The 14,229-nt window shown below is 41.0% G+C and overlaps 1 protein-coding gene across 1 annotated transcript; it reads left to right on the top strand.

Moving 5' to 3' along the window:
* Nucleotides 1–87: 87 nt before the first annotated feature.
* Nucleotides 88–13,157, top strand: LOC119737700 (centrosomal protein of 76 kDa-like). The gene is made up of 14 exons (XM_038212245.1): nt 88–171; nt 2,065–2,183; nt 2,899–3,163; nt 3,701–3,925; nt 4,635–4,820; nt 5,730–5,827; nt 6,692–6,820; nt 7,128–7,319; nt 7,846–8,009; nt 9,222–9,342; nt 10,030–10,134; nt 10,696–10,803; nt 11,498–11,715; nt 12,394–13,157. Exons 2-14 carry the CDS (start codon nt 2,121–2,123, stop codon nt 12,530–12,532), a joined length of 2,013 nt encoding a protein of 670 aa, XP_038068173.1. The 5' UTR covers nt 88–171; nt 2,065–2,120; the 3' UTR covers nt 12,533–13,157.
* Nucleotides 13,158–14,229: the final 1,072 nt, after the last annotated feature.

The raw sequence follows: 14,229 nt of genomic DNA on the forward strand, positions 1-14,229 counted from the left end.
ATCAACAGTATTTGCAATTCGGATACAAGTTATAGCGGCGGACACTCGACAACTTTTATGCCGCTAAATTTTGATTGGCATTGCGGCCGGCAGTGTAGAACTAGAACTTGATTTTCTAAAACTCGTCAATTAATTAGGCCGGTTTAGACAATAAGTGAGCATAACTGCAATGTAATCACAGCTATATACTGTTTTTTTTTCACGTTTAAAGAAACGTAGTCAGTAGTAGGCCTAGCTAGGCTTAGTAATTTAGTTAGTTACTTTTTTTAGGACCCACTTTCCATTTTTTTTCGAAGTGGCTATCGTTACGGCAGCGGTTGTTTAGCGCCCTCTACGATACTTTTTTGATACGCACGCAGGTATATAATTATTTGTTTCCCCATGTTTTAGCGAGCAGTGCGACAGCTCAGTCGATAGAGGGTAGGATTTTGCACCGCGAGGTTGCGGGTTCGCATCTCAGTTTTGCACTCGAATTTTTTTCCTTTTCTAACCCGAGGCTTTGGAGGATTTTTTTTTTAAAGGGAAATATTATAAAGTCCGAATTTCAAAACATTCAAATTCACTTTTTTCCTTCTAATTTTATATTTTAGATAGTGGATATTTTGCCGGAGGTAATGACAGCAAACTAACGATTACTAAAGGTTTGCCGGCGGCAATCCATATCAACAGAGGGCGCTGTACTCTTTAAAATAGGGCTGAATTATAAGATGTATTAAATTCCTACCAAAAGTTGTGTAGCACGTTTGGTGTAATGGTTAAGCAAAGGCTCTAGTAAGCGGGATGACACGCGTTCAATTCCGACCGCACCACATTTTTAAGTTTTTTTTTCTCATCCCCAAATAAATAAGAATATTCTTCTTTTATTATTTTAACATGTCTCAAACATTTTTTGCAGAGTATTACATTTTCTTTTTCAGATTTGTGGCTCTGGAGGATTTTTTTTTAAAAGGGAAATAGAGTCCGAATTATAAAGTGGTCTGAATCCCATCTTGTGAATACGAGGTAACAACGATAATTTTGGCATGGAGCCAGACTAAAACTTGTCAAAACTTGTACAAAAAAAACAGTAACTGCGCATGTTCAGTGCATATCCGGCAAACTAACGTTTACTAAAGGTTTGCCGTCTCCGGCAAAATATACACTGCCTATATTTTATATTATGCAATATCGCGGCCACTATAGATGGGCTAACTCTTGAGTCATGACATGAGCGAGCGACCGTCCCTGGTTCAAGTCCGGCTATCGACCTTTCCAATTTATTTTTTCTTGCCAAAAAATGAACAGTATTCTTCTTTTATTATTTCATATTGACTGAAATATTTAATTGCGGAGCAGTATACATTTTTTTCTGATTCGTGGCTCTGGAGAATGGTTTTAAAAAGGGAAATAATTTAATAACATCAGAAATTGTAAAATGGTCTGATTCCCATCTTGTGAATGGGAAGTCACAACGACAATGTTGGTGCAAAACCACACTAAGTCCCAAAAAACGGTCACTGCGCATCTTCAGTGCCTATTCGGCAAAGTATCGTTTACTTAAAGAAAGCCAGATCTGGCTAAATATCCACTGCCTTAATGTTTGCCGGAGTCTTTCTGCAGTTTGCAGCAGTCCTTTTAATTTTCAAATATAATTACATCGTAATCGTTCATATCGGCCACACTAGCTAATTAATTGTTACTTTACCTGAGGTCATCTGTGACTCTTGCAGTGAACAGCCGTTTACTAAAATGAAGCAGACGCAGCTAATCTGACGTAATCATAAGGCAATCAGAGAAAGCCTCCAGCAAAGTAACATATAATACTAGTAAAAGAAAATCAGCGTGGCCAAAAATCCACTGCGTACATAAACATCTCAATTCTCATTTCCAATGTGACATTTGTTTGGGTGGTGGCGCCCTTTGCCAACTACATTCAACCCGACCCAACCCCCCCCCCCCCCCCTTTTTTCTACTTCAATGACTTCACCCTCATCTAGATGCTGCAGAGGCTTTAATGAGACCCTTCATAGATGTAGATAAAGTTTGTAAAGATTGGAATTTACTCTTGTTTTGGTTTTTCACTAGTTGGATGCCTAGTTTAATCTGAAGAACTATTTTGATTGCCCGTCTTCAAATCAACAATGTCACTCCCGCCAGAAAAAATCACCGAGTTGAAGCAGATTATTCACAACCAGCTGAATCAGGTAAGTTCAAGTTTGACCCTAGTGCATGCAATTCGGGCTAGCAAACTTTAAGAACCCAAGCTGTGGTTACTTAGGCATCGAGCACAAAAGTAATGCGCATGTCACAAAACTGAGAAATCGTGTGATTATCTAGAACAAGCAGCATCTCCACACGGAATAATCACAACCATGCTCCTGTCACCCACGATCGGCACGACGACGACTCGCAGTGCACTTACATGTAGATTAAAATGATTTGGATGCACGCACGATGTTGCAACTTAATTCACACAAGTCAACTACGAATGCGATTGATTCCAGCTTACATGTATATTCTTGCTTAACCCTAATCCTGCCAGAGGCAACAAAGGGCAAAAGGCGTAAAAGTCTGAATAGAGCCATCAAAACCATTGCATATATAAACTGCAAATTTGAACAATGCCACTGTATACTGCTGTAGTTGGTGACTACAGACTCTGAAGCAGTTTGGCATGTGAGTTGTTTTTGACATGAAGAATCTTTCTACACTGAGCAGGCCTGTCATTTGGACAAGTGTTCCATATTGTGCCACTTAGCAATGTTTCTAGCCAAATTAACTTAAAGTGTTTGGGTTAATCATACTTCTTTTGGGGTAAGTTCCCTAACTTTGTGGATGAATAGATACAGGTCAGGTGACAAGGAAGAAGTGAAGTGTTATTATCAATATTTGTTGAATCAGCCACTGTTTTAATTTCAGATGGATGTTCAAACCCGCATCCGCGATGTTCTCTCGACCTCCCTACTGGACGAGAGTCACGGAGCACCCGCAAATGAGTTCGGGGAGCGAGAATTACTAGACGTCCTGCGTGACCAGGGCATCATTGAGGAGGTCATGAGTCAGTTGCAGTTCAGTGGAGCCGTGGGGTTGCCCTCCAGGCCTAGGGCGGCTCCCCAGGAACCCAAACCTGCTAGCCATTTCCCGGACAAGCAGGACAAGGTCATGGGTGTTCCACTCAAGAAAGGTTGGTTATTGTTATTGGGTTTTTTTTCGGATGGAATCATTTCTGTTAGTTGTCTGAATGTTTTGGGTAACAGAACCAAAGATTCCTTAAAGGTGCCCAGGCATCGTAGCTGAATTCACACCAGAGACCTCCAAAATATCCCGCCAGCTTCCTTGTTGTCCAGAGTGCGTGAACATTGCAAATATTCTGTCAGAGGTTCAAATCCTAGTAACTTTTTTTTTCTGTACAACCAAGTGAACCTAGTCAGTTACCCCCCTGTGTTTTAATATGATGATTTAAGATGCATTTTCTTTATCTTAACATTAATTATCTCAAAACCGTCAAAGGAATACTGAACTGGGTTATTTTTAATCAATATGAGATTTAAAAAAAATCAACATGAGATTTAACAAAGAAATTGCCTAGAGAGAGATTTAAACCTACAACTTCTACTGTCCAGCCCAGTGTTTTCTGTCCCCATCTTGTACATGTAATAGTTCAACCGATTAATGTCTTCTGACTGATTTATTCATTTGAAATCTTGTATTTTATCCACAGCCAACATTGACCCCACCAGACGCTACCTCTACCTCCAAGTTCTCAGCGGCAAAGCCTTCCTAGAGCACCTCCAGGAGCCAGAGCCGTTGCCTGGCCAGACCACCTCTACCTTCCTGCTTCATGTTCACTTCCGTGGGCAGCGCTTCAGATCCCGTCCTGTACCCTGTGCCTGCGAGCCAGACTTCCGGGAGGGCTTTCTGCTGGAGCTTCATAAAGAAAGCGGAGGTACGTGAAAATTGTTCTCTTCAAAGCAAAGAACAGACATTTTGTCACCTGGTACACTAGGGCTGAATGAAACAAAACCTAGAGCGTTGATATTTTGTATGCCACAACTAGAGCACTAGTCTTAATCCTCTTAAAACAGCCTAGACCAGTTTAAAGACGTTATAATGTAATTCAATTCAAACTTTAATTTATAGAGCCTTTCAACATCAATCTTTCAAAACCAAGTGCGACTGAATGGATAAATTATCTGAAGTCAACCAAAATGTCAACGTATGTACAGCCTCAGTGCTCCCAATTCCTGAAAAAAACCCAATAAGAACCAATAAAAATAATAAAAGCAGTATATATATAAAGTCTAATTCTATCAATATCATTGGGCATGGCAAAATAGGTTAAAAAATGAGAAAACAAATGAAAGAGGTGAGTTTAGGGTGCTTTTCAAATGATGTAACCAAATAGAAAGTGATAGAAAGGCAAGCCCATGAGCAAACTTAATGCAAACATTTTCAGTGAGCTACCAGAAAACCCATCATTGTGTGTGTGCTTTGAGTGACTACAGCGGGATTTGAAACTGCCCCCTCCGGAACACAATACTGGCACTTTGCCAACTGAGCTATCCGACAGTCTACGGATTTGTCACGTTCCTTGTTTATCCAGTGCCAGTATTAAAAGAAGCTACAAAGTGTGTTTTGAAATGTTCCCCCTACAGGTGATGCCTCAAGGATGTTGGACGCTGCCTCCATGCTCTCCATCTGTGACCCAGTCCATCTTGTACTGGTCAAGACAGACCCGTCCGGCGACACCAGTCTGGTTTCCTCACACCTCCTGCAGTGGCGCACTGTGTTGAGCTCCCAGGGTGCCAGACAGACCATCGCAGTGGAACTCCTGGGCTTAGGTATGTGCTTGTTACGCCCAACTATAGCATTGTCCCAAGTATAGTTAGGACGATCCCAACTGTTGTTAGGATTGTCCCAACTTGAGTTGAGACTTGCACCAACTATATAGTTGGGACCGTCCCTACTTTAGTTGGGATTGTTGCTGTAGTTGGGATGTAACATGCTTGTTGGCTTAAAACTGCCAGAGGTCATGGGGGTTGTTCCATACCAGTAAAACACTTAATTATTTTACATAAATTTAAAGGTAGCCTCCATCATTTGTAATTTGTGCGTTATGTTCGTTTGAAGCAACAAAAGTGCTCAAATTCTAAAGAAGGAAGCTGAACAACTAACCTGATGAAATTTCAGCTCAGTGAATGCTGTATATTCCGAGAAAACAATATTCTAGGATCTCGATTTTAATTCAAAAGATTCTGAGTCATTTAATTGATATAATAATGGGACAGGAAACGAACTTTCATGCTCGATTCTGAGTCGTGTTTTGAGTTGAGCCTGAAATCAGCGTCCGAGCCACGTTCTCACTGAGCTGATTGCAGCTACGCAATGTCGCGCACTGATCCAACGAATTATAGCAACCGCGCGTGTGTGTGTCTTGTCAATGCTTGTGCGCGCTTCACCGAATAAAAAAAACTACCAGAAATTTCCAACGATGCGTCTTTTGTTGTTTTCTTCAAAATGACAGCTTGCAAGAAAGAATAATTTAACAGGGAGTTTACTCCCAAATACTATCTTCAAACCAAATAAGCTTTTCAACTATAATTGTGTTAGTTACCTTTTGGATAGCTGCACAAAAATGATGAACTGTAGCTTTAACATAAAATTCCTGATTTGACAAGGACAGAAATATATTCTACTTTACTATTAAAATTACTTTCTGGGTTTTTTTTTTTCAAATTTGAAACTAAAAGGAGCGGAGAGTAAAGTACCAGTGGGTATGTTAGAGGTGAAACTAGAACTCCTACCAACACCCAGCCAGCAACTAACGGGAGAGGTCATCACCACACAGGTTGGTTTACTGCTCTTCAGCTAAAAAATTTGGTACTTCTATTAACGGTATCCTTGCTGAATTCAAAAGTATGTGGGTTTGAGTCAAGCCTGTGGGTCCTTGGGCAAATTCTTCACTCAGTATATTGCTTCTCTCTACTTGGGGATAAATGGGTATCTGCGAGGGCAGAGATGGTGGTTGTTCTTGAATTGATTTTTTTTCTGGAAATCAGGCATGCAACTTTTCCTCGGATCCGCTAACTTCCTTGTTTTTTTACTTCTCATGAATGCCATTACAAATTGAAAAATACTGTACAAAGTCTTGTGTGGTTTGGAATTTCCTCGTTTTTTTCCAAATTGCCACTTGCAAGCCTGGGAAATGGCAGCATTGTACATGAGGTCAAACCCTGATGGGGGAACATGGTGCTTGTGTTCTTAGGCAAGACGCTTTACTACAATTGACCCTCTCCACCCAGAAGTATGAATGTGTACCTGTGAAGGTACAGATCATATTGCGCTGATCTTGAGCTGCTGCAGAAAATGGTCTCATGGCCTGACGAACTGGGATAATAATTGTAAAGAGCTTTGAGACCTTTGGTGTAAAGCGCTATATAAGCACCACACATTATTATTATTACTCCTCAAGCAGCTGAGATGGTCTTTGGAATTTTTGTGTTAAGTGTTGTTTCTTGTTTCTTGCTTCTAGTTTAAGTTTTTGTTTCTTCTTTTGTTTCTTGTTTGTTGAGGTTGAGGCAATGAGGAAGTGTAATAATGAAAAAGGGATTTCATTAATCACCAATACTTGCAGCTGTACATGCCTCACTCTTGCAAAAATCTGCAAAAATCCACTGGTGGAATAGTTTTTAGAACTCATTTTCACCCTTAGATAAATCTGGAGCGAAGTCGGACCTCAGAACGCGAGAGACTGTTCCTAGTTTATGCCAAGCAGTGGTGGAGGGAGTTCCTACAGATCAGACCATCCCACCAAAACAGACTGGTCAAAATATTTGCACAGGTTGGTGTTTTGGTGGTTTTTTTCTTCAAATTTTTGACTAAAAAATGTAAGTCAAATACTGTCTATTTTCAATAATCCTACCCACATGTAAGTGAGCCACATCCTTTGTTAAATTCCAATTGTATGTGGCGGTGGCTAAAGCATTGCCGTATTTCATGTTACATGAGCTCCATAAGTTAATGGGAAAAAACCCAGTATTCACTATGTTAATTCAAGTGCTCAGGGAATGTATATATAATGTATTACAATGTAGTACAGGTGCTAATGTGTTAAATTGCAACTGTCGTGTCTTGTACCCTGACTCCAGGATGAGAATGCCACCAATCGTCCAGTCTGTGCCTTTGTCAAACCTCTGCGAGCTGGGCGCCTGCTGGACACGCCACGCCAGGCTGCCCGATTCATCAGCGTGATTGGATACGAACAAGCACCGGCAGTGGGCGGGGGCCAGCCCAGGGAGCAGTGGAGCAGTACCCATGCATTTCTCTGCAAGAATAAAGGGGTCAGTTTTTGCAGTACGTCTAGATGATCTTATTTTTTTTTAAAACAAGGATAGACCCCATGCAGGGTGCGCCCTCACCGAGGGCAGTTTTGCCATTTAGAAACGAATGTGAAATTGGGTCTAAGATTTAGGGCTGTGCATTTATGAATAAAAGGGTCGTGTATTTTTTGAATATTAAATTTCAAAATGGACTCATCAATTTTAACATGCTTCAGTCAGCCTAACCTGGCCACCGATTGGGATTTGCGTGGACCTGCGCTGGTTGAAAACTGACAAAGAGTTTGTTAAAATACTCTAGTATAACAAATAGTTTTTGTGCATCAAATAAGGTCCGGCCAGCTATCCTCCTCACCCTTTTCTAAATTTGCAAATGCCGGTTGGCTCCCCCCCCCCCCCCCCCCCGGAAGAATGTGTTCTGGATCAGCCCCCACCCGAAGTATGGGATCAGCCCTCAACTATCACACTCGACATTGTATTTGAGCACTACCTATTTTCAAGGAGACATTTGTTTTTGATATGCCCATAGGATTGTGAGGACCATGCTGTATTGCTGTGCAGTCTGCTTCTAGGCTTTGGACTGGATGCCTACGTCTGTGTAGGAACCAAGGCCAAAGGAGCCGCGCATACCTGGGTCGTGACGCTCGGAGTGGATGGACTGGTAACATTCTGGGAAAGTCTAACAGGCCATAGGTGAGCCCAGCCTTAATGGATTTTTTTAAAACCCATGTGACGTGGACTTTGTATTGATTTTTGTTCCTTAAATTCTTATTGGCTAGAGATATGATTGTGCATGCTTTGGTATATTGACCTGTGATTTTCATTATAGACCCCCGAATTTCATGTGGACAGTTATTTAGTAATAATTCCTTATTTTGTTTGAGTGAGTTTTCAACCATCCTATATATCCTGTTATAAGAATCAATTTTACTATCCACAGGTACATCCACCAGCCAATCAACCCCAATGATCCACCAATTGTGGATCAACCACGCCCTCAGTATCCCTACCCCACCATCGGCTGTGTCTTCAACCATCATATACATCCCTGTTATAAGAATCAATTTTACTATCAACAGGTAGCCCAATCAACCCCAACGATCCACCAATAGTGGATCAACCACACCCTCAGTATCCCTACCGCACCATCGGCTGTGTCTTCAAATATCATATACATCCCTGTTATAAGAATGGATTTTACTATCAACAGGTACATCCACCAGCCAATCAACCCCAACGATCCACCAATAGTGGATCAACCACACCCTCAGTATCCCTACCGCACCATCGGCTGTGTCTTCAAATATCATATACATCCCTGTTATAAGAATGGATTTTACTATCAACAGGTACATCCACCAGCCAATCAACCCCAACGATCCACCAATAGTGGATCAACCACGCCCTCAGTATCCCTACCGCACCATCGGCTGTGTCTTCAACCATCCCATACATCCCTGTCATAAGAATCAATTTTACTATCCACAGGTACATCCACCAGCCTATCAACCCCAATGATCCACCAACAGTGGATCAACCACGCCCTCAGTATCCCTACCGCACCATCGGCTGTGTCTTCAACCATCATATACATCCCTGTTATGAGAATGAATTTTACTATCCACAGGTACATCCACCAGCCAATCAACCCCAACGATCCACCAATAGTGGATCAACCACGCCCTCAGTATCCCTACCGCACCATCGGCTGTGTCTTTCACCATCATATACATCCCTGTTATGAGAATGAATTTTACTATCCACAGGTACATCCACCAGCCAATCAACCCCAACAATCCACCAACAGTGGATCAACCACGCCCTCAGTATCCCTACCGCACCATCGGCTGTGTCTTTCACCATCATATACATCCCTGTTATGAGAATGAATTTTACTATCCACAGGTACATCCACCAGCCAATCAACCCCAACGATCCACCAATAGTGGATCAACCACGCCCTCAGTATCCCTACCGCACCATCGGATGTGTCTTCAATCACCAAAGATTCTATGCAAACAGTCAGGTATCTAAACCTAACTCCCAACTCCCTTAGTATTTTTGCAAGGATCCTGTCTAAATCCTCCAAAAGTTCTTCCAGTGCGCAGTAAACCAATGACATAGGCTTTGCTCTAAAATTTCAAGGAGAATCCAACCCCGTTGGCTCAATTATCTTCCTCAATCCTGCAAAGTCCCTTAAAAACATTTTGTTGGATATTGAAGGCTATTAGGTGTGATGCATATTATGTGTATTTCACTGCTTAACAATGCAAACAAATCCCCTCCCCACCAAAAAAAAAAAAAAAAAAAACCAATAAAGTAATAATAAAACCCCTCAATGCCAACCCCTCGGATCCATTTAAATTCCACCAGAACTTTTTGTAGGATTTTTTTAGGAATAAGGAAGGCAAATCAAGCCACATTTTATTGTACGGTATTGGATGTTCCTTGAAAGATAAATACAAAGAAAATGTGCCGTTGAATTTTTTGGTTGATTTTATAGGATTCAGGAAGTTACTGTGGGAAATGTCTAAGAAAATGGTTTCATTTGTGATAAAATTGTTGTGGGGTTGTTTTGGTTCTTAGTTTGTTTTGCGTCCACTGAGTTTTTGGGCTATTGTCAGTTATTGCTATCTTGCAGCTACTTGAATATCAAGCCTTCAGATATATAAGACTTTCACCATCTTACTTTTAATATTGTGTTTTGATTCAGCCATCAGATAATGCAGAGGTCTGCCGTTTTGACTTCCATGACGAGTCCCTGTGGAAGGCTATGAGCGTCGATGCCATCCAGTCAGTCTGTGGCTCTGGTAGCCAGGTAGGTGGTCAAGCAAAGACGTAATACCATGGAATTAGTTTGTGAAATCTCAGTGGTTGAGAACTGTTTACGTGACATCTCCGAGTATCTCGCGAGTACATCACCTCAAGTTCCCAGGAAACATCTCCTTTCATCGTTTTCAAAGACTTGAAAACAATTTTGTTACTACTGCTTTGTATAACACAGCTGGAAAAGACCCTATGCATAAGGTGTTACCTGATTTCCTTATGGTGATGGCAAGCTTCACAATGAAACAAGCATGATGGTTTCCTATTCCAATAGGATTTTCCATTCATTCTCATGTCAGTTCATGTTCAACATTCTGCTCTGTAAACAAATGTTACACTTTTGGGGATTCTGGGGGACACTTTTTCCCGTTTTTTCCCCCGAGGCTCAAATATGATGTCTGATGAAACTTCAGTTGTTGACTTGAAATTTGCCAGGCTTTCATGTTCGTGTGAAGTATGAACCGGCCCGAGGGTAGACCTAAGTGAAAGGAGTCTGTATATAGATAACCAATAATTTATCTAATTGTTTGTCAATTGTGATGGTTCTTTGCAGGCTACATGGCCCAATCTGCCCCCGTTAGTTCCCTCGTCATTCGATGCTGCCTTACTGAGCAATGAGATTGAGCTGTCACTCAGAAGTCTGGTTTCGGACCACAGGAAGGTAAGAAAAGCAATGGTAATTTTGGTGGCTTTTCCATAATTCCGGGCTTTGTTCATGGGCGCTAGTCAGAAGTCACAAACTCGTATATGCCATGAGCCAGGGATCACGCCCAAAGTCATTAGCAATGCTGCATTAAAGCTACAGAATATCATTTGCAGCTGTCCAAAAAGTAAGTGACGAAATTATTGTTGAAAAGCATACTTGGTTTAAAGATGGTAAGAGGACTAAACTCCCTGTGAAATTATTCCTAATAAAGATGCGTCTAAAGATGCATTTTGCATTTTTGGAAATTTCTGTTAGTTGTTCGTTTTTAATTTTGCAAAGTGCGCAAGCATTGACACGACGCATACATGTGCGAGTGCTATGATTCGTCGGTTCAGTGCGTGACATCACGTAGCTGCAATCAGCTGAAAGATACCGTGTCCCGGACGCTAATTTCGGGCGCAATTCAAAACAGGATTCGGTAACTTTTGAATTGAAACGAGATCCCATAATATTGTTTTCTCGGAATATACAGCATTCACTGAGCTAAAACTTCACCAGGTTAGTTGTTCAGCACCCTTCTTTAGATTTTGAGCACTTTTGTTGCTTCAAACAACAAAAATGCACAAATGATGATATACTCTACCTTTAATGGAAATAGCAAATGGGGATCACTCAGAAAGGATACAGCTTTTTATTTCCACTTGATCAGGATCTCGGCCTGACCTGCATCTGGGATCCGGAGCTCTCCTACTTGCTGACGCCAGCCCTAGCCGCCTATGAGCTAGAGCGCTCCACCGGCGTGGTAGCAGGCAACGAGGAGTTCCAGCAGGCGATACGCCGCGCTGTGCCCGACGGTCACACCTTCAAGGGATTCCCCATACAGTTTGTGCATCGGAATGCCAGGCGAGCTTTTGCTGCATGTCTGAGGTGATTTTTAAACCCATGAGGACCTTTACTACATTGTATAACATTGTATTTATTCCCTGAAGATACCATAAAAGCATACATTGCCCGGTTGGTTTAGAGCATTAATAAGCCATTTGCGAGTGACATATGCCCTTTGGGATTTAAATTTGAAAAACGTCTGGTACACAGACTTGCTCAGAATGCTTGGCACATTTTAACTTCATTCTCCAGACCAAAGACACTGTTGCTAATCACATGATTCGGGGCAAGCTCTTGCATAGTTACGTAAGAGACGCTCGGCACCAATACATTGTTCACGATGGGTGAGAATGACACAAAGACACCAGACCATTCCAGAGCTGGGGGTTGCTAGCATAAGGCTTACCCCGAATCACGTGATATAGTAACAGTCTCTTTGGTCGGGAGAATGCAAAGTTAAAACGTGAAAAGCATTGCATTAAGTCAGCGTTCCAGACTGACTTAATGGAGTAATAGGAAGGGCGGTTTGGGGCAGTATACTATAGATAATTATGGGTTGAGGAGAATTTCCAGTTGACAAGATGATGAAATTTAATCAAGACAGAAGTTGATTAAAAAAAAAGTACTTCACTTCAAAGATCATTGATTTTCCAATCTAAAAGAAATTTTTTTAATAATAGGCTGAATTTGCTTTGTTGTTGTTGATATTTCCTTCCTCAGGTCATCTGTGTGTGAGGAAATAATCTGTTGCCGTGGCGACCACGTCAAGCTTGCCGTGCGGGTCCGTGTCTACACCTACCCAGAGTCGGCCTGCGCTGTGTGGATTATGTTTGCTTGCAAATACAAGTCTGTACTCTGAGGTCAAAACTCAGCAGCAGGACTTCTCGACGTTACACAAGCTGCTAATTTGATCCAAATCTGGTTTGATTTCCATGTCCTTATACCACGTGGATCCATTCTCAGTTCAGTAACAGATATGCACGCTGGCCGTGGAGGACTCTGAATAAGTAGAGGGATGCCAAATGGTGCGGTTTTGCCCAGGTCTAACGCAGAGATTTGATGTAGTGTCAATATGCCTATGGAGTGGTGAAACAATGCTCTTAATGATTTCTGTATTATTGAGTGCATGTGTAACTTGGAAAAATGACCAAGTTGGGGAACTTGCACAAGCGAAGTAGCAAAATGTGTCTCGGAATATTTTTGGGAAAAGTCGCTAGGAAATTGAACTAACCAGAGACAGGAAAAACAAATACCACAGTAAAACAAAGCAGAGAGCATTGAAAAGAATGTATTTACTAAAACTTCAAGACTAAAGAAACTAAAGCAAGATCCAATACCATTACTGCCCCAAAATTAATGAAAAACCAAGACAAAAACTGAAACTTAAAAACAAAATCAGCAGAAACAAAAAGGAATAAAAACAGTCTAATTATTCTTCCCACGGGGCTTATACATATACTGAAATAATGTCAGCCTACCATCATTGGAAAAGTTTCATTTTTCTTGTAAATGACAGCACACCAGGTGCCATGATTTCACAGGATGCTTGAGACTATTATTCACTTACAGTCAAGCAAGGTATTTCATAATAATTTGGTAGTTTTGTTTTTTGATGTTTGCAAATGTTGTATATTACCTTTAAAGAGAATATACAACATTTGCAAACATCGAAAAATAAAACTACCAAGTTTTTACGAAGTACCTTACTAGGATGTTGGTTAATGACAGTCTCAAGCATCTTCTAAAATTATGGCACCTGGTGTGAAGTCATTTTCAAGAAAATGGTATTTTTGTATACATTTCCAACGGTGGTCGGCCGACCAGCGTTGGAAAAACCTAACTATTTTTCAACTACTGCTCCAAATTGACCTTTTTTTTTCAGTCCAAATTTTGTTTGCCATTGGTTACATGTTCATGAACGGGTGCAGGCCAGCTAGACTGGTTCCATTGCCTTACAATTTTCCATCATCTATAAATTGATCCATTTTATCTTTTGTGGAGTCAGGGAACCAGACTACTTGAACATTTTTGTTTTTCTTGGTTTTTCCAACCTTTTCGAACACAAAACTTAAAAAATGTCAGCGTAACAATATTTGATCTATTATACTAACCCCTCAAATAGTTCATTTCTGAAAATTACAGCAAAAACCAATGATGTACATTCCCTTTAAGATATTTACCATCTCTGGATTGAAATTGTCTATGTGGGAAAAAGTATTAATAAAATTAATTGCTTTATTTCAATATGGCATGATTAGTGCATGCATCTGAGTATTTGGCATTGCTGAACACTATTTTCATTTTCAAAAAATCTACTATTGTTAAGAATTCCATACATGGACATCACTAATTTTCCCTGCAGTGACCTATCAGCCGTCGGAAAGCGATAACATGTCCTAAAAAGTCAAATTTAGCAGGGAAAATACTGAAGCTCATACTGAAAAAAAACCAACAAATCAAATTAGGTTTTGCCCTTCACCGACGTTTCAACACTGTTTACTCGGTGTGTTACCTCCCGAGTGAAAGTTGAAAAAAATCACTCGGGTGGGACTCGAA

This window comes from Patiria miniata, unplaced genomic scaffold, assembly GCF_015706575.1.
Source record: "Patiria miniata isolate m_02_andy unplaced genomic scaffold, ASM1570657v1 HiC_scaffold_3, whole genome shotgun sequence".
Lineage (NCBI taxonomy): Eukaryota > Metazoa > Echinodermata > Asteroidea > Valvatida > Asterinidae > Patiria > Patiria miniata.